A 25,504-nucleotide genomic window follows, 5' to 3' on the forward strand; every position below is an offset into this window, starting at 1 on the left:
TTATGGAAAAGGATCAATCTTTCATTTTCAATGAATTAATTGATTTCACATATTTCATTGAAACCTATCAAATATTAAACAGCTAGAGTGGACATGGGAAATGCTTCCTATATTGAGGAATCCTACGACCAGAGGGCAAACCTCAGAATACAATGATAGCCCTTTAGAGCAGAAGTGAGGAGGAATTCCTTTAATCAGAGGGTGCTGAATCTGTGGAGTTCAGTGCCAAAGATGGCTGTGAAGGCTGAATCATTGGGTATATTTAAAGCAGAGTTTGTTGGGTTCTCGATTAGTAAGAGTGAGAAAGTATACGGGGAGAAAGAAGAATGGGTTAAGTGGGATAATAAATCAACTATGACGGAATTGCGAAGTATACTCAGTGGGCTGAATGGCCTAATACTACTCGTATATCTTATGGTCTTATAATATAATCTAGAATTTAAAGTACTAATTGGAACAATGAAATTTTGACGGTATTAGATAGGAACTTGTGAAAGGCAGTTGTGAGTAGGTTGCTTCTGTCATGATAAGGCCACTGTTAGGTTGAATTAGCAACACCTCAAAATCTCTCTGGGTAGTCTCCGACCTGATAACATGAATATTAATTTCTTCCCCTCTTCTCTCTTTGTCCATATTCCGTTCTGGGTCCTGCCTTACCCCTTCTCCTCATCTGCCTCTTTTCTCTCCCTGGTTTCCCTCCTCCCCTTTCATCCATGGTCCACTCTCAAAAGTTCAGAGTAAATTCATTATCAAAGTACATATATGTCCTCATGTACAACTCTGAGATTCATTTTCTTGTGGGCATAGTCAATAAATTCATGATAGAATAATAAGTATAATAGAATCAATGAAAGACTGCACCAACGTGGGGATTCAACCAGTGTGCAAAAGACAACAAACTGTACAAATGCAAAAAAGAATAAAAAATAAATAATAAACATGAGATGAAGAGTCCTTGAAAGTGAGTCTATGGGTTGTGGGAACATTTCAATGATGGGGCAAGTGAAGTTGTTCACTTTGTTCAAGAGCTCGATGGTTGAGGGTTAATAACTGTTCCTGAGCCTGGTGGTGTGAGTCTTGAGGCTCTTTTGCCTTTTACCTGATGGCAGTAGTGAGAAGAGAGTCCTGGGCGGTGGGAGTCCTTAGTGATGGATGCTGCTTTCCTGTGACACACTTTTTGTAGATGTGCTCAATGCTGGGGAGGGCTTTACCCATGATAGACTGGGCCATATCCACTATTTGTTTAGGATTTTCCATTCAAGGGCATTAGTCCATACCAGGCAGTGATTACTCTCCAGCACACATCCATAGAAGTTTGCAGAGTTTGAGATGTCATGCCAAATCTTCGCAAACTCCTAAGGAAGTAGAGGTGCTGCCATATTTTCTTTGTAAGTGCTGGGTCCATGACAGGTTCTTCAAAATAATAACACCAAGGAAGTTAAAGTTGCTGACTTCCTTCACCTCTGATCCCCAATGAGGACTGGTTCTTGGGCCTCTGGTTTCCTCCTCCTGAAGTCAGCAACCAGCTCCTTGATCTTGCTGACATTGAGTGAAGGGTTTGTTGTTATGACACCGCTCGGTTAGATTTCCATTCTCTGTCCTATATGATTTGGCCAATGACAGTGGTGTTGTCAGCAAACTTGAATATGACATTAGAGCTTTACTTAGCCACACAGTCATAAGTGTAAAGTGAGTGGAGCAGGGGCTAAGCACACAGTCTCATGTTGCATCTGTGCTGATGGAGATTGTAAAGGAGATGTTGCTGCCAATCCAATCTCATTGGGGTTTGCAAGTGAGGAAATCAAGGATGCAGTTGCACAAGGAGGTATTAAGGCCAAGGTCTTGAAGCTTACTGATTAAATTCACCTCTCTTGCCAAATTCCTTCTTCAGCCCTTCACCTTTTCCACCAAACAGCCCCTAGCTTCTCACTTCATTTCCCTTACCTGGTCTCACCTATTACGTGCCAGTTTGTACTCCTTCCCCAACCCCACCTTCTTAATCTGGCTTCATCCCCCTTCCTTTCCTGATGAAGGCTATTGGCTGAAAATGTCTACTGTTCGTTCCTTCCCATGAATACTGCCTGGCCTGCTGAATTTTGTGTGTGATACTCTACTCTGTACTCTGGAGTAAGCTGCTCACAGGCAAAGGAACGTCTGCAAGTCAAAGGGTTTTAAAAGTGAGATAGAGAGTTAATGATCTGCATGTTTCTGTTATAGTGAAGGGCAAGTTTGGCAGAAGTATGGAACCCTAGGTGACAAGGGATATTGAGGCTCAGGGCAGATAAAAAAGATTCATAGGTCAAGTACAGGCAACACACACAAAATGCTGGTGGAACACAGCAGGCCAGGCAGCATCTATAAGGAGAAGCACTGTTGACATTTCGGGCCAAGACCCTTCGTCAGGACTAACTGAAAGGAAAGATAGTAAGAGATTTTAAAGTAGTGGGGGGAGGGGGAAATGCGAAATGATAGGAGAAGACTGGAGGGGGTGGGATGAAGCTAAGAGCTGGAAAGGTGATTGGCGAAAGTGATACAGAGCTGGAGAAGGGAAAGGATCATGGGACGGGAGGCCTTGGAAGAAAGAAGGGGGGGGGGGGGGGAAGCACCAGAGGGAGATGGAGAACAATCAGAGTGATGGGCAGAGAGAGAGAAAAAAAACAACTAAATATGTCAGGGATGGGGTAAGAAGGGGAGGAGGGGCATTAACAGAAGTTAGAGAAGTCAATGTTCATGCCATCAGGTTGGAGTCTACCCAGCCGGTATATAAGGTGTTGTTCCTCCAACCTGAGTTTGGATTCATTTTGACAGTAGAGGAGGCCATGGATAGACATATCAGAATGGGAATGGGATGTAGAATTAAAATGTGTGGCCACTGGGAGATCCTGCTTTCTCTGGCGGACCGAGCGTTAGGTGTTCACCGAAACGGTCTCCCAGTCTGCGTCGGGTCTCACCAATATATAAAAGGCCACACCGGGAGCACCGGACGCAGTATACCACACCAGTCGACTCACAGGTGAAGTGTCACCTCACCTGGAAGGACTGTCTGGGGCCCTGAATGGTGGTGAGGGAGGAAGTGTAAGGGCAGGTGTAGCACTTGTTCTGCTTACAAGGATAAGTGCCAGGAGGGAGATCGGTGGGAAGGGATGGGGGGGACAAGTGGACAAGGGAGTCACGTAGGGAACGATCCCTGCGGAAAGCAGAAAGTGGGGGGGGGGGGGGGAGGGAAAGATGTGCTTGGTAGTGGGATCCTGTTGGCGGTTGTGGAAGTTACGGAGAATTATACGTTGGACCTGGAGGCTGGTGGGGTGGTAGGTAAGGACAAGGGGAACCCTATCCCGAGTGTGGTGGCGGGCAGATGGGGTGAGGGCAGATGTGCGGGAAATGGGAGAGATGCGTTTGAGAGCAGAGTTGATAGTGGAAGGGAAGCCCCTTTGTTTAAAAAAGGAAGACATCTCCTTCGTCCTGGAATGAAAAGCCTCATCCTGAGAGCAGATGCGGCAGAGACGGAGGAATTGTGAGAAGGGGGTAGCATTTTTGCAAGAGACAGGGTGGGAAGAGGAATAGTCCAGGTAGGTGTGAGAGTCTGTAGGCTTATAGTAGATATCAGTAGATAAGCCGTCTCCAGAGATGGAGACAGAAAGATCAAGAAAGGGGAGGGAGGAGTCGGAAATGGACCAGGTAAATTTGAGGGCAGGGTGAAAGTTGGAGGCAAAGTTAATGAAGTCAACGAGCTCAGCATGCGTGCAGGAGGCAATGCCAATGCAGTCGTCGATGTAGCGAAAGAAAAGAGGGGGACGGATACACGCATAGACTTGGAACATGGACTGTTCCTCAAAGCCAACAAAAAGGCAGGCATAACTGGGACTCATGCTGGTGCCCATGGCTACACCCTTGGTTTGGAGGAAGTGGGAGGAGCCAAAGGAGAAATTATTGAGAGTAAGAACTAATTCCGCTAGACAGAGGAGAGTGGTGGTAGAGGGGAATTGGTTAGGTCTGGAATCCAAAAAGAAGCGAAGAGCTTTGAGACTGTCCCGGTGGGGGATGGAGGTATATAGGGACTGAACGTCCATGGTGAAAATAAGGTGGTGGGGGCCAGGGAACTTAACATCATTGAAAAAATTCAAAGCGTGAGAAGTGTCACGAACATAGGTGGGAAGAGATTGAACGGGGGGGGGCGGGGTTAAGACCGTGTCAAGGTATGTAGAAATGAATTCGGTGGGGCAGGAGCAAGCTGAGACAATAGGTCTACCTGGACAGGCAGGTTTGTGGATCTTGGGTAGGAGGTAGAAACGGGAAGTGCGGGGTGTGGGAACTATGAGGTTGGTGACAGTGGATGGGAGATCCCCAGAGCTGATAAGGTTGGTGATGGTATAGGAGACAATGGCTTGGTGCTCCTTAGTGGGATCATGATCAAGGGGTAAATAAGAGGAGATATCACAGAGTTGTCGCTGTGCCTCGGCCAGGTAGAGGTCAGTACGCCAGACAACAACAGCTCCCCCCTTATCAGCAGGTTTTATAGTGAGGTTGGGATTGGTGCGGAGGGAGCGGAGAGCTTAGCATTCGGAAGGAGTTAGGTTGGAATTGGAACAGGGTGTGGTGAAGTCGAGATGGTTGATGTCCCATTGGCAATTAGCAATAAAGAGATCCAGAGCAGGCAGAAGACCGGAGCAAGGTGTCCATGAAGAGGAGGAGGGTTTAAGACGGGAGAAGGAGCCATCGGTGGGGGTAGGAGAGTCCTTGCCAAAGAAGTAAGCTCGGAGACGGAGCCGGTGGAAGAAGAGTTCAGCGTCATGGCGTTCGCGGAACTCGCTGAGGTGTGGGCGAAGGGGGACAAAGCTGAGGCCCTTACTGAGGACAGAGCGCTCTGCCTCAGAGAGTTGAAGGTTGGAGGGAATGGTAATGACCCAGCACGGATGAGAGATGGGATTAGAGGGGGGAGGGAGGATGGTGGTGTCGGTGGAGAGGGGAGGGTTGGGGTGAGAGGAAGATGGAGCCTCTGAGGGCCTAGGAGCTGATGATGGGATCTGAGGGAGAGGGGATTGCCGAATGGTGGTGGGGGAAGGGGAGACGGGAGTCACAATCGCAGTATGTGAAGACCCGGCCTGGAGTTCAAGGCTGGAGTCGCAGTCGGTGGTTGTGCAATCGCTTTGAAGCTGGCCAGGCAGCTGGCATTATTGTGACTCCCTGGAGGAGTATAGGGCTGCAAGGAGTGTACTGAAGAAGGAAATCAGAAGGGCAAAGAAGAATAAGCGATCGTGTTTCCAGAGAAGATTAAGGAAAATCCAAAGGGATTTTGTAAGTATATTAAAGGAAAAAAACAGTAAATTGAAAGAGAATAGGGCCCCTCAAAAACTAAAGTGGATGTATTTCTATGGAGCCACAGGAGATGAGTGATGTTCTCCTTAGTCAAACAAAAGATGTGCGAACTATAGACCTATTTAGAAAGATAGTAGTTGATTAGGAATGGGCAGCATGGCTTAGAGACAGAGTAATACAGCTTGGAAACAGGCCCCTTGGTCCAACTGGTCCATGCTGATCACACATCCTCCCGGGTGGTTCCAGTTGCCTGTGTTTGGCCTATAACCCTTCAAGCCCTTCCCTTTCACTTTCTTATCCAAATGTTTCAAATGTACCCCCCTCAACCACTTCCTCAGGCATTCAGGAAGCTTATTTCAGTTCCCTTTGTGTAAATAAGTTACTTCAGGTCTCTTAAATCTCTTCTCCCACCCCCAGTCTTGTATCTGAACCCTCTAGTTTCAGATTTCCCAATCCTGAGGAAGTGATTGATTGTCCACCTTATCCAGATCCCTCATGATTTTATAAATTGCTCTGAGGCCACCTCTCATGCTCCTACACTCCAAGGAATAAAGACCTAGTGTGGCCAACCTTTCCCTTGAACTCAGGCTCTCTGATCTCTCTGCACCCTCTCCAGTTTGACAGTGTTTTCACTATAACAGGTAGACCAAAACTGTACATACAGCAATATTGTAGATGTTATCTCACTAACAACTTGTATAATGGAACATACATAATATCTCTGCTCCTAAACTTGAATCGTTGACTGAAGGCCAGCATGCTAAACACCTTCACCACCCTGTCTAGTTGCACGGCAATTTTCAGCAGACTATGCACTTGTACTCCCAGGTCCCTTTGTTTCACAGCAATTTTCGGTGCCTTGCCATTCACTGTATAGGCCCTATCCTGCTTTGTGTGCCCAAAGTGCATCATCTCACACATCCAAGTTGAAATCCATTTGCTATTCCTCAGCACATCTCCTTAACTGACCAAGATCTCATCAGCCATGACCTCCCATGCACAAAACCGCATTGACTATTCCTGATCAGAACTTGATTATCCGAGTGATGATAGATCTTGTCCCTCAGAATTCATTATAACCCCTATCACTATCAACAAAATCCTTCATTTAGTATTGTCAACACATTTGCTAATTATGCTATGTACATTCACATCCAAATCACTTGCATACAAAATGAATAACCAAGATCCCAACATTGACCCCTGGGGCACCCCATTAGTCACATCTCCAGTAAGAGAATTGCCCTTCAACCATCACCCTCTGCTGCCTATCATTGAGCCAATTCTGAATCCATCTTGCTAGCTTTCACTGAATCTTGTGCAACCTAATCTTCCAATGTAGCCTAGCCTTCAGGATGTTGTCAATCGCCTTATTAAAGTCCATATAGACAATTTCCACTGCTCTACCTTCATTTATCCCTTAGTTACCTCTTCAAAAAACTCCTAAAGATTCATAAGCCATGACCTCCAAAGCACAAAATCACACTGACTATTCCTGAACAGGCCTCGATTATCCAAGTGATGGTTGATCTTGTCCCTTGGAATTCCCTCCAGTAACTCCCTACAACTGAAGTTAAGTTTACTGGCCTGTAGTTCTCTAGCCTTTCCTTGCTACACTTCTTAAACAATGGAACACCATTAACTACTCTCCAATCTTCTGGAACTTCACCACTGTCTATGAAACAAATGATCTCTACAAGAGCCTCTGCAATTTATTTCTCAGCCTCCAAGGGGGTGAATACTTTTTATAGGCATTTTACTTAACCTCCTTCTTGACTTTTCTTTTACTACTAAAAAAATCTCTTAGGGCCAATCTTATCAGCAATATCCTTCTCAACCTGCTTTTTGGCAATCCTAATTTCCCTCTTGACTCCTCCAATGTTACAGTGGCCTCATCTTGGCAGTAGAGGAAGCTATGGATCGACATGTTGGAATGGGAATATTAATTCTTAGTTCATGGGAGACAGAAAGAAAAGTAAATATGTGAAGACTGACATTACTTGCTTCTGAACAAACACAGTAAATTAGAACACAGAAGAGCACAGTAACAGACCATTCAGCCCAAATGCTGTACTGAACTGATTAAACTGGTAGTTAAATGCCTAACTAAAGTATCCTGTATCAAAGTCCCTCTGCATTTTCATATGTCTAACTACACCCTATCCTCATTATATGCGGGGGATACGTTCCTCACAGTCGACGCATAATGTGAATAATTATTTAAGTGGAGAAAACAGGGATGTGTTCTGGAGGGCTTCCTAAGTATGTTTTATCTGTAATTTATTCACATTTCCATACCACAAGGCAATATTCGTATTATATTTCATCAATTTAAGGTAATATTCAACGTAATAAATCATAGAAAGTTAACATACTAGGGTGTACAGTACTCAAACCCTTAAGAGCTCGGGGGTTTAGTGAATGGCAAACTAAGAGAGGCTTCATCTTATAGTCTCCTTCGGCATTGGAATACATAAGCAAAGTCAATCTATCCTTTGCTGCCTTGAAACCTGACGCAGTTTTTTCATCCTTACTTATCTAAGTACGTTTCAGCATACGCTTCCAAAAAGGCCCAGTCTTGTCTGCATTAAACACCTGCTTTGGTGTGATGCCTAACACAGCTATCATAGCCTGCAACTGCACAGGGTAGCGTTCAGCAGCTTCGTGGTCAGCACTAGCTTGCTCACCACACACAGCTAAGTTGTGAAGCCTGTGATGATTAACAAACTTAGAAAACCATCTCCTACTTGCATTAAAGCTAACAATATCACTTGACACTTCCTCACTAGCCTCTGAACAAAGGCGACCATAAATTTCCAAAGCTTTCACAGGAAGATGATCGGAACTAAGTGTTGCTTTTTTCTTTGTTTCATGCTCAATGTACAAACTCAACATTTTCTCAATTTTTGTCATAATCGGGTTACGCACTTTGGTAACAATCTTTGAGGACACTTGTGGTGAATCAATCACTGCACTTTTTAACTTCTCAGCATTTTTCTTTGTTTCTGATCGTGGACTCACTTGGGCCGAAGTAGTGTCCCAGAGCTGTGTTACCTTCACCTGACGTGGCCCTGTTTTATAATTTCCAACTTTTTTTCAAGTGTTAAAGCGGTTCTCTGCCATTTGGCTGATGGCCCAGGACTTGACATTGGACGCTTAGGAGGCATAGTTAAATATTTGAAGCACAAAATCACTGCACCATAGGTAAAAACAACAAAAGTTTAAGAGCGCAAGATCGCACATCCACACGTTGCCAAAACCAATGCGAGACTGGTGGGAGTGAGACTGTGAGGCATGCGCACATGACTTGTATTGGTGGGAAAGCAGTGCTCCTCGCATAACTAAGAGTTTAGGATGCATATAATGAGAAGTTGGTAGAAATAGGTTCCTCGCATAACTATGAATCCGCATTGGCTGAAGACGCATATAATGAGGATAGGGTGTAAGAACCTTTTAAATAACTTTATTGTATTTGCCTCCATTACACCTCCCCACCCCCATGGCAAGGCTTTCGAGTGCCACTCTGTTTAAACAAACACTTGCCTCCATACATCTTAAATGTATGTCCTCTAGGACAATTTAAAACTGAAAAAGAAAATACTGGGTCAATGCCTCTCATAATTTTATAAACCTCTATCAGGTTTCTCCTCAACCTCTGCTACTCCAGAAAGATGATACAAGTCTGTCCAAACTTTCCTTATAGTTCATTCTTTCTAATCCAGGCAGCAACCTGGTAAACCTCTTCTACACCCTCTCTGAAGCCTTGACATACTTCCTATAATGGGGTGTCCAGAATTGAATGCAATACTCCTGATACCGAATGTTGAAAGGACTAGGTAAGGTGTATGTGGAGAAGATGTTTCCTATGGTGGGGATGTCCAGAACTAGAGGGCACAGCCTCAAAATTGAGGGGTGACCTTTAGAACAGAGTTAAGGAGGAATTTTTTTAGCCAGAGATTGGTGAATCTGTGGAATGCTTTACCAGTGACAGCTGTGGAAACCAAGACAGTGATATATTTAAAACAAAAATTGATAAATTTCCTGATTGGTCAGGGCATCAAACGTTATGGTGAGAAGGCAGGTGCAGGGAGTTGAGTGGGATCCAGGATCAGCCATGATGGAATGGTGGAGCAGACTTGATGGGCTGAATGGCCTAATTCTGCTATAAAGCTACAATATAACTTCCTGACTCTTGCACTCAGTGCCTCGACTAATAAACGCAAGCATGCTGTTCCCCTTCTTAAACAACCTATTAACTTGTGTGGTCACTTTCAGGGAGCTAAGGACTTGGGGCCCAAGGGTCCTGCCATTAACCGTGCCCTGTCCCATTACTGTTGATCTCCCAAAGTACAACACCTCACATGTGGCTGGATTGAAGACCATAAGACAATAGAGCAGAATTGGGCAATTCGGCTCATCATGTCTGCTCTGCCATTCCACCTTGGCTGATCCATTTCCCTCTATATTGAACTGGGATAGAAGAACCTTTATGTATGTTAATTTTAATTGAATTTTGGGTTTGGGGAAAATGTCTGCAAATGCTCCTCTGTCCTAAGCAACAAACAAAATTCTGGAGGAACTCGGGTCAGGCAGCATCTCTGGAGGGAAATAGACAGCTGAAGTTTTAGTCAAGAGCTTTCATGTCGGGGTTCATTCAACCTGATTACTGGATCCTCTCTGAGTTATCTGAAGAAGGAGGGTATGATAATTTTTAATATATATTTATTATCAGGGAGACTAAGCAGATGCTACGCCTTGCCCAGTGAAGGGAAAAGGAATGCCTTACACCTCCATTGGTAGAGATAGATCTCCACCCCACCACCCTTAGCTTAGCTCCCCAATCAGGGTCATGTGAAGCCATGGAAGCAGGTGGTGCATATCACAAGTCCCAGTTCTGTGACCACTAATACCAATCAGACAATCTCTGAAAAGTATTGATAATGACTTCAGTCGTCCATCTTAAGACCATAAGACATAGGAGCAGAATTAGGCCATTCAGCTCATCGTGTCTGCTCCGCCATTCCATCATGGTTGATCCCAGATCCCACTCAACCCCATACGCCTACCTTCTTGCTATATCATTTGATCCCCTAACTGATCAGGAAATGATCAACTTCCACCTTAAGTAGTCTCATGGATTTGGCCTCCACCACTGTCTGTGGCAGAGCATCCGACAGATTTACTATTCTCTGGCTAAAACAATTCCTCCTTACTTCTGTTGTAAAGGACCACCCCTCAATTTTGAGGCTGTGCCCTCTAGTTCTGGAAATCCCACCATAGGAAACATGCTCTCCACATCCACCCCATCTAGTCCTTTCAATGTTCGGTAGGTTTCAATGAGATCCTCCCACATTCTTCTAAATTGTAGTGAATACAGGCCCAAAACTGCCAAATGCCCCTCATATGTTAACCCTTTCATTCTTGGAATCGTCCTGGTAAACCTCCTCTGGACTCTCTCCAATGAGAGCACTCCCTTTCTGAGATATGGGGCCCAAAACTGTTGACAAAACTCTAAGTGCAGCCTGACTAGTGTCTTATAAAAGTTCAGCATTATCTCCTTGCTTTTATATTCTATTCCCTTCTTTACCACAGATCAACCTGTAAATTAGCATCTTCAGTCCTGCATTCTTTGCCCTTTTGAATTTTGCCTCTGTGGTACAGCTTAACTCTGCTCTGTCTGCATTTCTACCCAATCATTGGCTTGCCCTTTTTTACATTCATGTTACACCCACCATCTACTTGTAAACCTGCTGGCTCATCCTCAGCTATATCATACCAGTTCCTGTCCTCCTGTCATATTAGTTTAAACCACTCCCAACAGCTCTAGTAAACCTGCCCACAAGAATATTGGTCCCCCTCGGATTCAAGCGTAACCCGTCCCTATGATTGACAAACATCCCACTAATTGAATCAATCAATTTGTATCACACCCATTCAAAGATTATTTGTATTCAGCAGGTTTGTTATTAATAATATTAATTTTATTGACCAAGTGTATTTCTACAGCTATCACCTCACTTCACATTCCTACAGAGACCAATTGCCTTCAGAACAAGCTTGTGGCCCCTTCTATGTCTTTGGGGAATCAGGTCAATTATGTTTTTCTTAGATTTCTTTAACCGAGGTGCCTAGTCTGTTAGCCCAATTATATGACAGGAATACTTGTTCTCATGCAGTATGTTTGTGTCATATCTTGGGACAAAAATATATATTCCCATAGATTTCAAGGATAAAGAGCTGTGAATTGCATTGCCCTCTCAGATTGCAAAATAAGGATATTTTAATCTGAATTTCATTTCCAAACCTTCATTGGTGTCACATTTGAATATTGTAAAATGATACTTGTCACAGCTATATACATTTGCACAGTGTGCCACTGAGATTCCAAAGAAGTCATTTGGTGAAATGGCTCTAATCTCAACTAATGAAAATGTATAAGCAGCCGGTTTGTTCAAAAAAATTGTCTTGATTTAAAATCTCTCACTTTCACTTTCTGATGAAGATTATTTAAAGGTATTTTCACTTTTTGAATCCATGCTGGTTGCTGGTCACTGGCTTTGTCACATATAGTATATATCCTCAGCATTTTCAACTCTTGTTAAAGAATAAGTAAATAATTTGTAATTTATTCTGAATGTCTTTTTTTCCTATACCAATTTATTGGATCAGCTAAGATTTCATCATTTTTCTCAGAATAATGATTAGCCTGTACAAAAGCAAAAAGATTCCTAATGCTGGAAATCAAAAATAAAACCAAAATTTGCAGAAATTTGGGAAATGTTAGTATTTCATGTCACTGATCCTTCACGAGAACTCTTTGTGCTTGAGAGGTTAGGATAAGTCTATATTTAGTTTTAAAGTTGTAAGACTGTCTGAAAAGGGACACAAATCTAATTTAATCTAATCTAATCTAGTTGTTAATGACATTTTTTTTTCTTTCTTGCACAGCTACCCGTACTAAATAACATCATTATGACAACACTGGCCAGCCAATTGGTTAGTGAGTCTCGTGCAATGGAAGAACACATTAGTAACATATGCAACAATTCTGATTAATTAATGTTATGTTTAATACAATTGTTAATTTCATTATTTTGTACATTTAAGTAATGTGAAAATTTGATTGTATTGCTTGAAGTATTTTCATCATACACTAAATATCTTGCATTCCCCAAGAATATTAAGCAATTTCATTTTGATTTACCCTCAAATCAGAATTTTTTCAGAATATTTTATTCTGAAAAAGGTGGTTTAAAAATGATTCATGGATATAAAGAACTTGTGTGATTTTGACCAGCTAAATTAAAGTATGTTAACAATTCATGATGTACTTAACTCCTTTTTGATATTTAGGTAGGGGTACTTAAGTGATATATATACGCAATTTCTGAGTAAATTTGATTTTAATGCTATCAGATGAGATTAAAGTCGGTATTTAATGATTTTTCTACCTGAAAACAAATTGTATGTGGGGAGAAAAAGATAAGATATGGATTGGTGTTATGACAACGTCTTTGCGGGTATTGTTTCAGGTTGCCATAACACCAGTCATTTTCCCAAACAAATATACATCACTTATAGAAATCCTCTCAATTAATCTTGAAGTAAATAGGATTTTGTTGCCGCTATTGAACCACAGCATTTTAAAACATAGCAGATTGAAGTTAATTCAGTACTAACACCTAAGTAACATTGGATAAATATTCATCTTCCCTGATTGACAAGGTGGATCACTTGCTCATTCTGTTACTTCAAAACACTGAAAATCAGCTGGATTCTATAATGATCACTATAAGATTATCATCCAGAGACTGTAGGTGACAAATGATCTTTTCTTAAAGAACAATTAATTTTTTAAAGTTATAAATCAAAATGAATGTTTTTAAAAGATGAAACTAAAGCTTTGGATAGTTAATAGTAAAATATTCAGAATATTTTTTAGTTAAGGAGCTTCTGAAGAGTTGTGAGCAAACAGATGTAGTTATGTATTTAAACACTATAGTCACATTGGCTTGTGTTTAAAGGACAGCAGTCTAAAGTCAGAATTTACTATTGATTTAGTCAGTTTATCCAGATTGCTTATCCTCTGGCGATGATCTTTGCATCATCAATGGGGACAGGAGAGGTTCCGGATGATTGGAGGGTTGCAGATGTTGTTCCCTTATTCAAGAGATAGCCCAGGAAATTATAAATCACTGAATCTTATTTCAGTGGTTCATAAGCTGATGGAGAAGATCCTGAGAGGTGGTATTTATGAACATTTGGAGAGGCATAATATGATTAGGAATAGTCAGCATGGCTTTGTTGATGGCAGGTCATGCCTTACAAGCCTGATTAAATTTTTTGAGGATGTGACTAAACACATTGATGAAGGTAGAGCAGTAGATGTAGTGTATATGGATTTCAGCAAGGCATTTGATAAGGTATCCTATGAAAGGCTTATTGAGAAAGTAAGGAGGCTTGGGATCCAAGGAGACATTGCTTTGTGGATCCAGAACTGGCTTGTCCACAGAAGCCAATGAGTGGTTGTAGACTGGTCATATTCTGCATGGAGGTCGGTAACCAGTGGTATGCCTCAGGAATCTGTTCTGGGACCCCTACTCTTCGTGATTTTTATAAGTGACCTGGATGAGGAAGTGAAGGGATGTGTTAGTAAATTTGCTGATGACACAAAGGTTGGGGGTGTTGTGGATAGTCTGGAGGCCTATCAGAAGTTACAGCGGGACTTTGATGGAATGCAAAACTGGGCTGAGAAGTGGCAGATAGAGTTCAACTCAGAAAAGTGTACAGTGGTTCATCTTAATAGGTCAAATATGATGGCAGAATATAACATTAGTGGTAAGACTCTTGGCAGAGTGGAGAATCAGAGGGATCTTGGGGTCCAAGTCCATAGGACACTCAAAGCTGCTGCGCAGGTTGACTGTGTGGTTAAGAAGGCATATGGTGTATTGGCCTTCATCAATTGTGGGATTGAGTTTAGGAGCAGAGAGGTCAGACCCCACTTGGAGTACTGTGCTCAGTTCTGGTTGCCTCACTAGAGGAAGGCTGTGGAAGCCATAGAAAGGGTGCGGAGGACATTTACAAGGATGTTGCCTGGATTGGGGAGCATGCCTTATGAGAATAGGTTGAGTGAACTTGGGCTTTTCTCCTTGGAGAGACGGAGGATGGGAGGTGACCTGATAGAGGTGTATAAGATGATGATAGACATTGATCGTATAGATAGTCAAAGGCTTTTTTCCAGGGCTGAAACAGCTAGCACGAGAGGTTACAGTTTTAAGGTACTTGGAAGAAGATACAGAGGAGATGTCAGGGTAAGTTTTTATGCAGAGAGTGGTGAGTGCATGGAATGAGCTGCCGACGAAGGTGGTGGAGGTGGATACAATAGGGTCTTGTAAGAGACTCCTGGATAGGTACATGGAGCTTGGAGTAATAGAGGGCTATGGGTAACCGTAGGTAATTTCTAAGATCAGGACATATTCAGCACAGCTTTGTAGGCTGAAGGACCTGTATTGTGCTGTAGGTTTTCTATGTTTCTAAAAATGTCCATTTCTGTCATTAATCAGTCTTATGTTCAGTTTTTTGATTCAAAACTTCAATACTATGATAAAATTTAAAATATTCTTGTTGAAAATATTCAGCAAAATCATTACAGAACCTTTTTACTTTGAGATGCCAAGCAACCTAAAGGAGCAGTATATATTTGGCTAGATTTCAAGATTCAGGATTGTTTATTGTCATTCTTCAGTACAAAAGTGTAAAGGAGAACAAAGTGATTGTTACTCACAATCTGATGCAGCATGAAAAAAGCTCAAAAAGCATATAGAACAAAATACAAGCACAATAAATATGTAGTTTCAGAAGCTATGGTTTCCACAAGCCCTGATCTCAACATCATTGAGGCTGTCTGGGATTACCTGGAGAGACATCAAAAATATGCAGAACTGTAGCATGATGCCTGGAACAACCTACTAACCGATTTTCTTATAAAACTGCACAACAGTGTACCCAAGGGAATTGATACAGTTTTAAAGGCAAATGATGGTCACAGCATTTATTTTATTCAGTTTTTTTTTTACTGTTTATTGCTCTTTATAGCATTTTTTGACCTTGTAATTTTATTATTGAAAGCATCTTCGCTTTACATAATATGTGCTTAAGACTTTTGCTGTAGTGTAAATACATACAGCTTATAAACATAGACTGATAGTATGTGTATAATGTGACACCAGGTACAGGAACATCTATATATAAGGTGACCTATAGGAAATGATGAAGTACTGTTAATGAGGTTGTGGTGGAGTGGGTTCACGGACGGACCAGCCTGACTGCTTGGCGGGGAGTAACTGTTGTCCAGGCACTGATACATGTGTAGCTTCTTCCCTAATGGAAGTGGAACAACTTTATCAGTTGCTAGATTGCTAACAACATGTGACTAATGGAGCAACAAATTTAATTAACAAAAATGATTTCACTGTGTACCTTTCATTGGAAAAAAAATGAATAACAATATATTTTTATGGTAGAGTATTGTGGCTTTCTTACTCTGTAGGGGTGATCCTTGACACTGAGCACTTGTACATGATTATCTAGTGCCACACAGTGGTAACTAATGCAGATTCAAGTTCTGTTGTACCCATTTACAATTTGAATGGTCTTCGCCACCAAGAGAGATGAAAAGTTATGATTATATCAACATGGACTCCGGTTCCTTGTATTAAGTGATTAGGAAATGCTTTGGCTTTACCCTAAAACTAAATTGTTTAGTATTGATTCTTCACTGAAGGTCAGGAAAGATAAAAGACTAAGAATTAAACTATAATGATCAAATAAAGCTAGAAAGCAGAATAAAAGAATCCATTATAATTTGTTTTAAGTTTTCTGCATCTATGCAAATAGTGTCTATTCATACACAACACAATGCTATCTGCATCATTAGTAGTCAAGGACTGTTCTTTAGAATACCTTACATTGAATATACAAGGAGATTTAGATATTAGATGACCTTCCCTAAAGCCAGGAATTTTATCCCTTAGTGTTACAATTTGCTGACAATTCTGAGTGCCCAAGACCATCATCTTTGTCTACAGTTAAAAACAATAAAGAACCTCATTTTCAAAAATGCACCGTGCCTAAATAAATTCTTCATAAAATCTTATTGGAATCAAGAAGCAAATAATTAATCTCCTCTTCCTCCTCAATTTCTTAAGTAGACGTGTGGTAGCTTATAATCAAAGCCCCTCCAGTAACTTGTTGAAATGGTTATAAACAAGGTAAAATTTAAAGATGTTCAGCCTAAATAGCCTAAAATATAAAAGCAAGGAAGTAATGTTGAGGATTTATAAGGCACTGGTGAGGCCTTACATGGAGTATTGTGAGCAGTTGTGGGACTCTTATCTGAAAAAGGATGTGCTGGCATTGGAGAGGTTTCAAAGAAGGTTCACAAAAATAATTGTGGGATTGAAAGGCTTATCATATGAGGAGCATTTGATGGCTCTGTATTCACTAGAATTCAGAAGAATGAGAGGGGATCTCATTGATACCTAATGAATGATGAAAGGCCTTGACAGAGTAGATGTGGATTGGATGTTTCCTATGATAGGGGAGTCTAGGACTAGAGGGCACAGCCTCAATAGAGGCAGAGAGTGGTGAATCTATGGAATTCATTGCCACAGGCGGCTGTGGAGTCAAGCCATTGGGTATATTTTACGCAGAGGCTGATAGATTCTGGATTCGTCAGGACATGAAGAGCTATGTAGAGAAGGCAGGAGATTAGGGCTGAAAGGGAAATGGATCAGCCATGATGAAATGGGGTGAAGACTCAATGGGCCAAATAACCTAATTCTGCTCCTATATCTTATAGTCTTAATATTCTGTCTACGACTTCTAGTTATCTTCACATGTGGATAACTAGAAATGGTCTAAACTATTTCTAGTCCGGCACCATGGTAGCACTGTGATTAGCACAACACTATTACAGCTTGGGTGTCGGAGTTCAGAATTCAATTCAGGTGTTGTCTGTAAGGAATGTGTGGGTGTAGTCTGGGTGCTCCGGTTTCCTCCCACAGCCCAAAGACAAATCGGTTAGTGAGTTAATTGGTCAGTGTAAATTGTAAATTGTTCTGTGACCAGGCTAGGATTAAATCGGGAGTTGCTGGGCAACTTCACTTAAAGGGCCATAAGGATCTATTTCATGTTGTATGTCAATAAATAGATAAACAAGCAAATTTCAGGAGTTGGCTCAGATATGGAGGGTAACATAACTGAGTTCAGTTCTATCCTCATCAACCACCACATATTTGCATATTGAAGTGCATCAGTGGGTGCATGGTATTCCAGTTCCTGCTTTTGCTGAGATTTATTAACATAGGCCTTCTCACTGCACTGAGTCTTCTGAAATTTACAAAAACAGTTTTTCATAATGCGAATACTTCTGTGATGTGAGTAGTCTAAAGGAACAGAATAACACCAAACACAAGAAAACCTATAAATGCTGGAAATCCAAAGCAACACCCACAAAATGCTGGCGGAACTCAGCAGGCCAAACAGCATCTATGGAAAACAGGAAACAGTTGATGTTTTGGGCCAAGACCGTTCATCAGGACTGGAAAAAAGATGAGAAGTCAGAGTAAGAAGATGGGGAGAGGGGAGGTAGTAGATGATAGCTGAAACTCTGGGGGGTGAAGTAAAGATCTAGGAAATTGGTGAAAGAGATAAAGGGCTGGATGAGGGGGAATCTCATAGGAGAAGGTAGAACACCCATTAAAGAAAAAGGAGGAGGAGGAACACCACAGTGAGGTGATAGGTAGGTAAAGAGATAAGGTGATAGAGGGAAACAGGAATGGGGATGGTGGAGAGGTGGGGGACCATTACCGGAAATATGAGAAATAGGTGTTAATGCCATCATGTTGGAGGCTAACCAGATGGAATATAAGGTATTGCTCCTCCAATGAGTGGCCTCATTGCAGCAGTAGAGGAGGCCATGGACTGACACGTCAGAATGGGAATGGGAAGTAGAATTGAAATGGGTGGCTATCAGGAGATCCCACTTGTTTTGGCAGATGGTTCGTCAGTGCTTGGCAAAGCAATCTCCCTCTCTGCATCGGGCCTTATCAATATCCAGGAAGCCAGACCAGTAGATGAACCCAATAGACTTGTAGGTGAAGTATCACCTCACCTGGATGGACTGTCTGGGGCCCAGAGTGAGAAAGGAGGTGAAGGGGCAGAGGTGGCACCTGTTTCACTTACAAGGATAAGTACCAGGAGGGAGATCAGTGGGGAGGGACGAGGGACGTGTGGACAAGGGAGTTGCATAGGAAGTGATCCCTGTGGAAAGCGGGGTTGGGGGGGAAGGAAAGATGTGCTAGGTGGTGGGATCTCATTGGAGATGGCAGAAGTTATAGAGAGTTTTAATAGATATTTGAACTATTTTTCACCCAGATAGAGATATATCAAAGTATTAAAATAAAACTACCTAAAAATGTAACAAACTTTTATAACACTGATATATCCCAAACAATTTCTTCAAGTTTTACTTTGAAAATATTTCAAGATTTAAAATCTTCAACTGATTGTTTCAAGGTAAATTTTAACTTAGTAAAAATTGATCATATTGCTTCAATACATTAAATAGGAAACAGATTGAAATGTTAAAAGGGCATCGTGTGCTCTTGTGTATGTAAGATTATTACATTCCGTACCAACTACTGGGAGGGGACCTAACAATTTACTTAATATAAAATTGATAAGAATACAATATGCTATCTGATTAAAATGACCTTTTAAATTTGGACAAGGTTGTAAAGTCTGGATACTCCTGCCTTCTCCTAATCCCATGAGTGAAGTAAATCTATAACTCTTCAGTGCTGATTATAATGTACATTTTCACTGATCATATGTACTCTTTCATCTTGCAAGTGGCAATGACCTCTGGTAAGCTTTATCAAGATATTTTTCAAAGAATGAGCTGAAAAAAAATACTTCATATTTCTCTCTGACCTGGAGAAGATGGTGGAGAACCACTGTTATCCTGCTGATGAAGATACTTTCATACTGTTGTCAAGTAGGAATTCCCAGAATTTAGAAAATAATGAAGGAATGGTGTCATGCCCTCAGCCCCCTCCTTTGTGAGAATCGCAAGAGAGAGAGAGAGCCTTACGGTTTGGAATGTGGGCTGGTCGCTCAACAAGACAAAAGCCTCGGACATAGCCATTGTCTTGGGAGACACCTTTGTGGGATAAGGAACTGGCCTACGTGCAAAATCTCAGGGCAATGGGAGATGGGTGATGGGGGAAGGATTGCCTCGCCCCCCCACCCTGATGGACATCTACAACCCTGCCAGTCCAGATAAAAGGTGGGCTGCTGAGGCGGGGCGCGAGACGCACCAGAAGACGCGCTTGAGATCCTGTGACAGCGTTTTGATAGCAACAGCCGGTGGTGGGGTTCGTGTGCGTCTTTTCCTTGCCTGGGATTGGCGACCCCACAACGGAAGAATGGCTTAGCTACAGGGGAGGCCACAGATGAGCGTTCATTCCCCCAACGAGGCTCCGACAAACCGAACTCCTCCAGGTTGGAAAACCTGTCGGGTAACTCTTTCATCCCCCCTCTCTCTCTCTGTCTAACAAAAGTGCACCAACGCGACACCACAACGACGGCAGCGGGTGGAACTGCAGTGACCGCAAAAAGACTTAAATATCCAGTAAACAATATATATCTACATTACCCCTAGACAACGATAGAGCTTATTTCTGATTGATTATTACTATACCTGTGCTTTAGATTGAGTCGTGACGACGTATATGATCTGAATGTTTTGTATTAATCATACGTTTGTGCCCCTTTATAAATAAAAAACGTTTGAAAATAGTAGCATCAGGCTTCGGTGGACCCATCTATCTTTGCTGGAAATTTACCCGGTTACTGGGGAACGTAACAATGGCAATATCTTTCTGATTTAGGAACAGGTGTTACTTTCAACTCTGTACATGTCAATTCACCATTAATGTTTAATCATTCTAGCAATCTTTGAGATGCTTCCGATATGTTTTGCTTCTAAACAGACGAGTTAAAAAATGAAGTGAAAATCTTTGATGACAGAATTGACTAGGATATTAGAGAGTCTCATGAGTAACTTTACTGGTTACCCTGAAAATCAGTGTCATGCATGACTGAAAATATATATCTTGTGTACAATTTGTCTTTATTCAGTACTGACAATTTCTTTCTCCAGTAACGTAAATAAAGGACAATATATACTTCTAAATGTATTACTGACAGCAATCAAATTTGTAGAACTGTCACCATGAAGTAACTTAAGGGCAGTCAAACTTCTTTGCATGAAGGATTGAAATATTCAAGATGTTATTACTATAACTTTAATAATGTTTAAAAATCATTTTGCAGTTCAGACATAAATGATTAATGTAGGAAAAACAAATTATGAAAAGGCAGGGGTAAAGGCTGTAAACTCCAAACCTTGAAGCATTTGTAATATTTCTTTGAAATAAGCACCTCGGAAGACAAAAGCAGAATAATATTAACTATTATGGCACATTGCGATGGCAATAAGTTTTATAGATGTTTATACTGAAGTGACGAGTTCTAGAAATGATTTAGAATGGTCTTTGAAAAATGCAAAAATATTTATGAGGATAGTATTTTATTATGCTATAAAAGTAGAGAATTTGAGAATATTGACCCTCTGACATTAAATGAATGAATAGATGATATTGTAAATACTCAGTCATAAGACAGCATCTACGGACAGACAATTAGCGAATATTTCAGGTTAATTACCTTACATAAGATACTGTAACAATTGGTGCATCTATACCAAGCCACAGAAAAGTGTTGTATTTATTTAGTATCTGCCATTAAGTTTAGCATATCGCAAATGTTTTACACATAACGCTTTGAAAGGTTATTGCTGTGCTAATGTAGAAAATACAGCAGCTGAATGATGGAGAAATTATGCATTTTTTTTTGCTGATCAAGTACTAGCCAGGATATGAAAGATAACACCTCTTCTCTTTGAAATTTAGATTGAAGGAACAGGCTTGTGATTATCATGAACTGTAGGTTTAATTAACCTAATGAATAAGCCAAAAAAAAAACACAGGAACACAAGAAAATGAAGTAGGCTCTCAGACCCCTCAAGCCTGCCCATCATTTAGTATGATCATAACTGATATATGCTGGTCTGGACACCTTCTTTGCCATTTCTCCATATGCCTCAATTCCTTGATCCATCAACTTTAAATACTTCAAATGGTCCAGCTTCTACCACTGTTCCAGATATTAAAGAAAAAAAATTACAATGTACCTACCTCAATTTAAATGAATGGTTCCTTTCTTGTAGTTAAGATCCTTTGTTCAAGGTTCTCTTACTAGTGAAAACATCCTGCCAAGACCCCTTATTTAGTAGAATCAAGGGTGACCTTGTTCAATGATACAAGATATCAAACTCAAAAAATATAGAACTAAACAAATGCCTGAGTATTTACAATTTGTAATGTTATGTCGAAGTTGTATAAGATGTTGGTGAGGTCTAATTTGGAGTACTATTGGTCACTCATCTATAGGAAAGATGTCAATGAGAGTGCAGAGAAAATTTACGAGGATTTTGACAGGACATGAAGACCTGTGTTATAGGGAGAGGTTGAATAGGTTAGCACTTTATTCCCTGGAGCTTAGAAAAATGAGGGGAAATTTGATAGAGGTATATAAAACTATGAGGGATATAGATAGGATAAAATCAAGCAGAACTAGAGGTCATGGGTTAAGGGTGAAAGATGGAATGTTTAAGGGAACATGAGGTGTCACTTCTTCACTCAGAATATGGTGAGAGTGAAATGAGCTGCCAGTGGAAGTGGTGGATGCGGGTTCAATTTCAACATTTAAGAGAAATTTGGATGGATACATGGATGGGAGGGGTATGGAAGGCTATGGTCTGGGGGCAGCTCGATGGGACTAGGTAGATGAATAGCTTAGGCACCAAACGGCCTATTTCTGTGCTGTACAACTCTATAACTATTGAGACTCTCTTCGTAGTACAGCCCTCTCACTCCAGAATTTTTTCCTCTTCTTGCCTTGTGGCGCATCGCGCAGCAGCCTTGCTGTTTCTTTAGCATTTTTACAAGGCCAAGTTGCTAGCTTGATGCTCAACCCAGCATGGATGGAAAGCATGCAAGGAGCCGGCTGGATTTGAACCCAGGGCCACTTGCCTCAAAATCCACTGGCCGGGACTCCAGAAATTAGTCTGATGAATTTCTCCAATTTTACTACATTGTTTTTCAGATAAGGGAACCAAAACTATAGCATGATTCCAGATGAGGCTTCACTCACACTCTGTATAATTACAAAACAAATGTTTAAACTCCACCACCTTTACAATGAGGGCCAAAATGCTGTTTGCTTTCTTAACTATTTGTTGGAGACACCCGATAGCTTTTTGTGATCCATGCACTAAAACACCTGAAACCCTCAGCCTTTCTCCATCTCTGCATATAGATAATCTGCCTTTTGATTTCTTTTACTAAAGTGCAAGATCTCATACTTCCCCACTTTTTAAATGTTATTTGCCAGTCTTTTTGCCAAGTCTATTTATATCCATTGCAGAATCATAGTATCCTTATCACAACTTACCCTTTTATGTATTTTTGCTTCATTGGCAAATTTGGAAACCTTACATGGGGTCCTTGCTCCAGGCCATTAACGCAAATAGTCAACAACTGCAGGCCAAGGACTGATATTTGCAATAATCCCCGAGTTACCTTCTTCCACTCTGAACAGGACTATTTATTCTTCTCTGTTTTCTACAAAACAACCAGTTTTCCAACCATTCTAGCACACTTCCTTCATTATCATGGGTTTTTAATTTTGGACCCCTTGTCAAATGCCTTTTAGAAATCGAAATACACTATACCTACAGGTTCCTCTCCAACTCTCCCCATTACATCCTCAAAGAATTCATTCAAATTTGTCAATATTTTAACTCTCATGAATACATGCAGATTAGATTTAATAATTATTCAGTTTTTCTAAATGATTTGCACTTTTCTCTTTGATCATTGGTTCTAGCATCTTGCCAGCAATAGTTATTAAACTAATTGTCATGTAGGTCTCTGCCTCCTGCTTTTGTCCTATTTTGACAAAAGTATTATTGGCTGTTTTCCTTAACAAGGGGCTACATCGGCTGTTTACTTCTGATACCCCTGCAAAGTTTAGTGAGATAGCAAAAGAAAGAATGAACCATGATGCTAAATACAAAATTTATGAGTTTATTTACTAAAACATTAAATGATTTCACAGTACCAGCATCAATTTACTTTTCCTTGAAAATTAACACTAGAACTATTAAATTTAAAGGTATTAATTCCAAACACACTCATGTAATCAATACTGTTTTTCAAAATCATCACTTCTTTTTTGGGTAGTCTGCTTTGTTCTTAATTTAGCACCTTATATTTTTCCACTTTTGTTAAATTGTTGTGACAATTAATTACAGCCCAAGAAGGCACACACATGCACATGAATCATAGTCAACCAAAGCAGTTCCAAAATCAGATCATTAACTTTATATGGAAAGCAAGCAGTAATATTGTTTTTGTAGATACAAAAGAATGCATTATTTTTGTATCTTTGGAAGTATGGCTTCATATTTTCTCATTTGCCTTTTCTATCATGCTAGCTGGTAGTCACATGGGAACTCAAGAACCACCCCAAGTTATGAGTTTTCATAGTAGGCTAATAAATAACATACAACATAGTCACAAGCACTTTGACTCAATCCGTCTGTGCTGGTGTTCTGAGAGAGAAATCAGGGTATCATAGAAAGAGCACAGCATTGAGAGAGGTATTTAGTCCAATGACCTAGCAAGAGCAAACCCACTAACTCCACTCACTATTAATCTGCATTTGGATTTTATATCCTTGCACTTTTAAATGTTACACTTAAATCAAATGTGTTTGCAGTCTTACGGTGTTTAATTTACAGTTTACCATGTAACACCAGGTCTCATGGAAAGACCCATTGTCCAAGCACAGGATAGTTTATATCATTGCTGAGAGGGGCTGCAAAAATGTTCCCTTCACGCATTTTGTAGCAGACACTTATGGGCTGGGCTGACTGGTGCCTAATCAGCTGGATTATTTGTTAACCTGGCCCAAACACGTCAGCATCAACAGAATTGTTGCACAAGAGGATCAGTATTGAAGCAGTAAAATACTGCAATGAAGGGAACCCACACATTTTATCAACTCCCAACAGAGAAGAGCTGTTGTGTCCATTGCTTATGGTCTGCTATGAAATCCACCATCAGTGGCATTTGCAAGGAGATACTTGAGTTCCCCACCAAGAAGATTGTGGTTGGTTTAATGGGACTTATCAGAAGATCTCCCATTCTTCAAGAAAAATGAAACAGCTTCACATGCACATTAAGGCTGGGTTGAATAAAAAACATATTATCTAAAACCAAATACTGGAAAATTGGTGGAGGGGCAGGTAGTGTTGAGGAAATAGGCTGCAGAAGAACTTAGACAGATTAGGAAAATGGGCAAGAAAGTGACAAATGAAATACATTGTTGGAAAATGCATGGTCATGCACTTTGGTAGTAGATATAAATGTGCGGAGTATTTTCTAAATGGGGAGAAAATCCAAAAATCTGTGATACAGAGGGACTTGGGAGTCCTTGTGCAGAACACCCTAAAGGTTGAGTCGGTGGTGAGGAAGGCAAACAATGTTAGCGTTCATTCCAAGAGGTCTAGAATACAAGAGCAGAGATGTAATGCTGAGGCTTTCTTAGGCACTGGTGAGGCCGCACCTTGAGTATTGTGAACAGTTTTGGATTTCTCATGTAAGAAAAGATGTGCTAGCATTGGAGTGGGTTCAGAGGAGGTTCACAAGGATGATTCTGGAAATGAAAGGGTTATCAAATGAAGAATTTTTGATAGCTTTGGGAATGTACTCTGTGGAATTTAGAAGGATCGGGGGGTCTCATTGTTGAAAGATCATCTCAATTGCTGAAAGGCCCGGCAGAGTAGATGTGGAAAGAATGTTTCCCGTGGTGGGGGATCTTGGACAAGAGGGCACAACCTCAGGAGAGAGGGGCGCCCACTTTAAACTGAGATGTGGACCTTTCTTTAATTAGAGGGTGCTGAATTTGTGGAATTTGTTGCCACAGGCAGCTGTGG

General features: G+C 41.0%; 1 protein-coding gene across 4 annotated transcripts in view; it reads left to right on the forward strand.

The window, feature by feature from the left end:
* Positions 1–25,504, forward strand: part of dnai4 (dynein axonemal intermediate chain 4) — a 110,396-nt gene that overhangs the window by 81,090 nt on the left and 3,802 nt on the right. For 3 of the 4 annotated variants that reach the window (XM_073063157.1, XM_073063155.1, XM_073063156.1), the window contains one exon: positions 12,265–12,637. The exons of the other annotated variant lie outside the window; for it this stretch is intronic. In XM_073063157.1, coding sequence (XP_072919258.1) covers positions 12,265–12,372 — 108 coding nt within the window. In that variant the 3' untranslated portion in view covers positions 12,373–12,637. Of the gene's footprint in view, positions 1–12,264; positions 12,638–25,504 lie in introns of those variants that run through there. 4 annotated transcript variants of the gene reach the window in all.

Source organism: Hemitrygon akajei, chromosome 12, assembly GCF_048418815.1.
Source record: "Hemitrygon akajei chromosome 12, sHemAka1.3, whole genome shotgun sequence".
NCBI lineage: Eukaryota > Metazoa > Chordata > Chondrichthyes > Myliobatiformes > Dasyatidae > Hemitrygon > Hemitrygon akajei.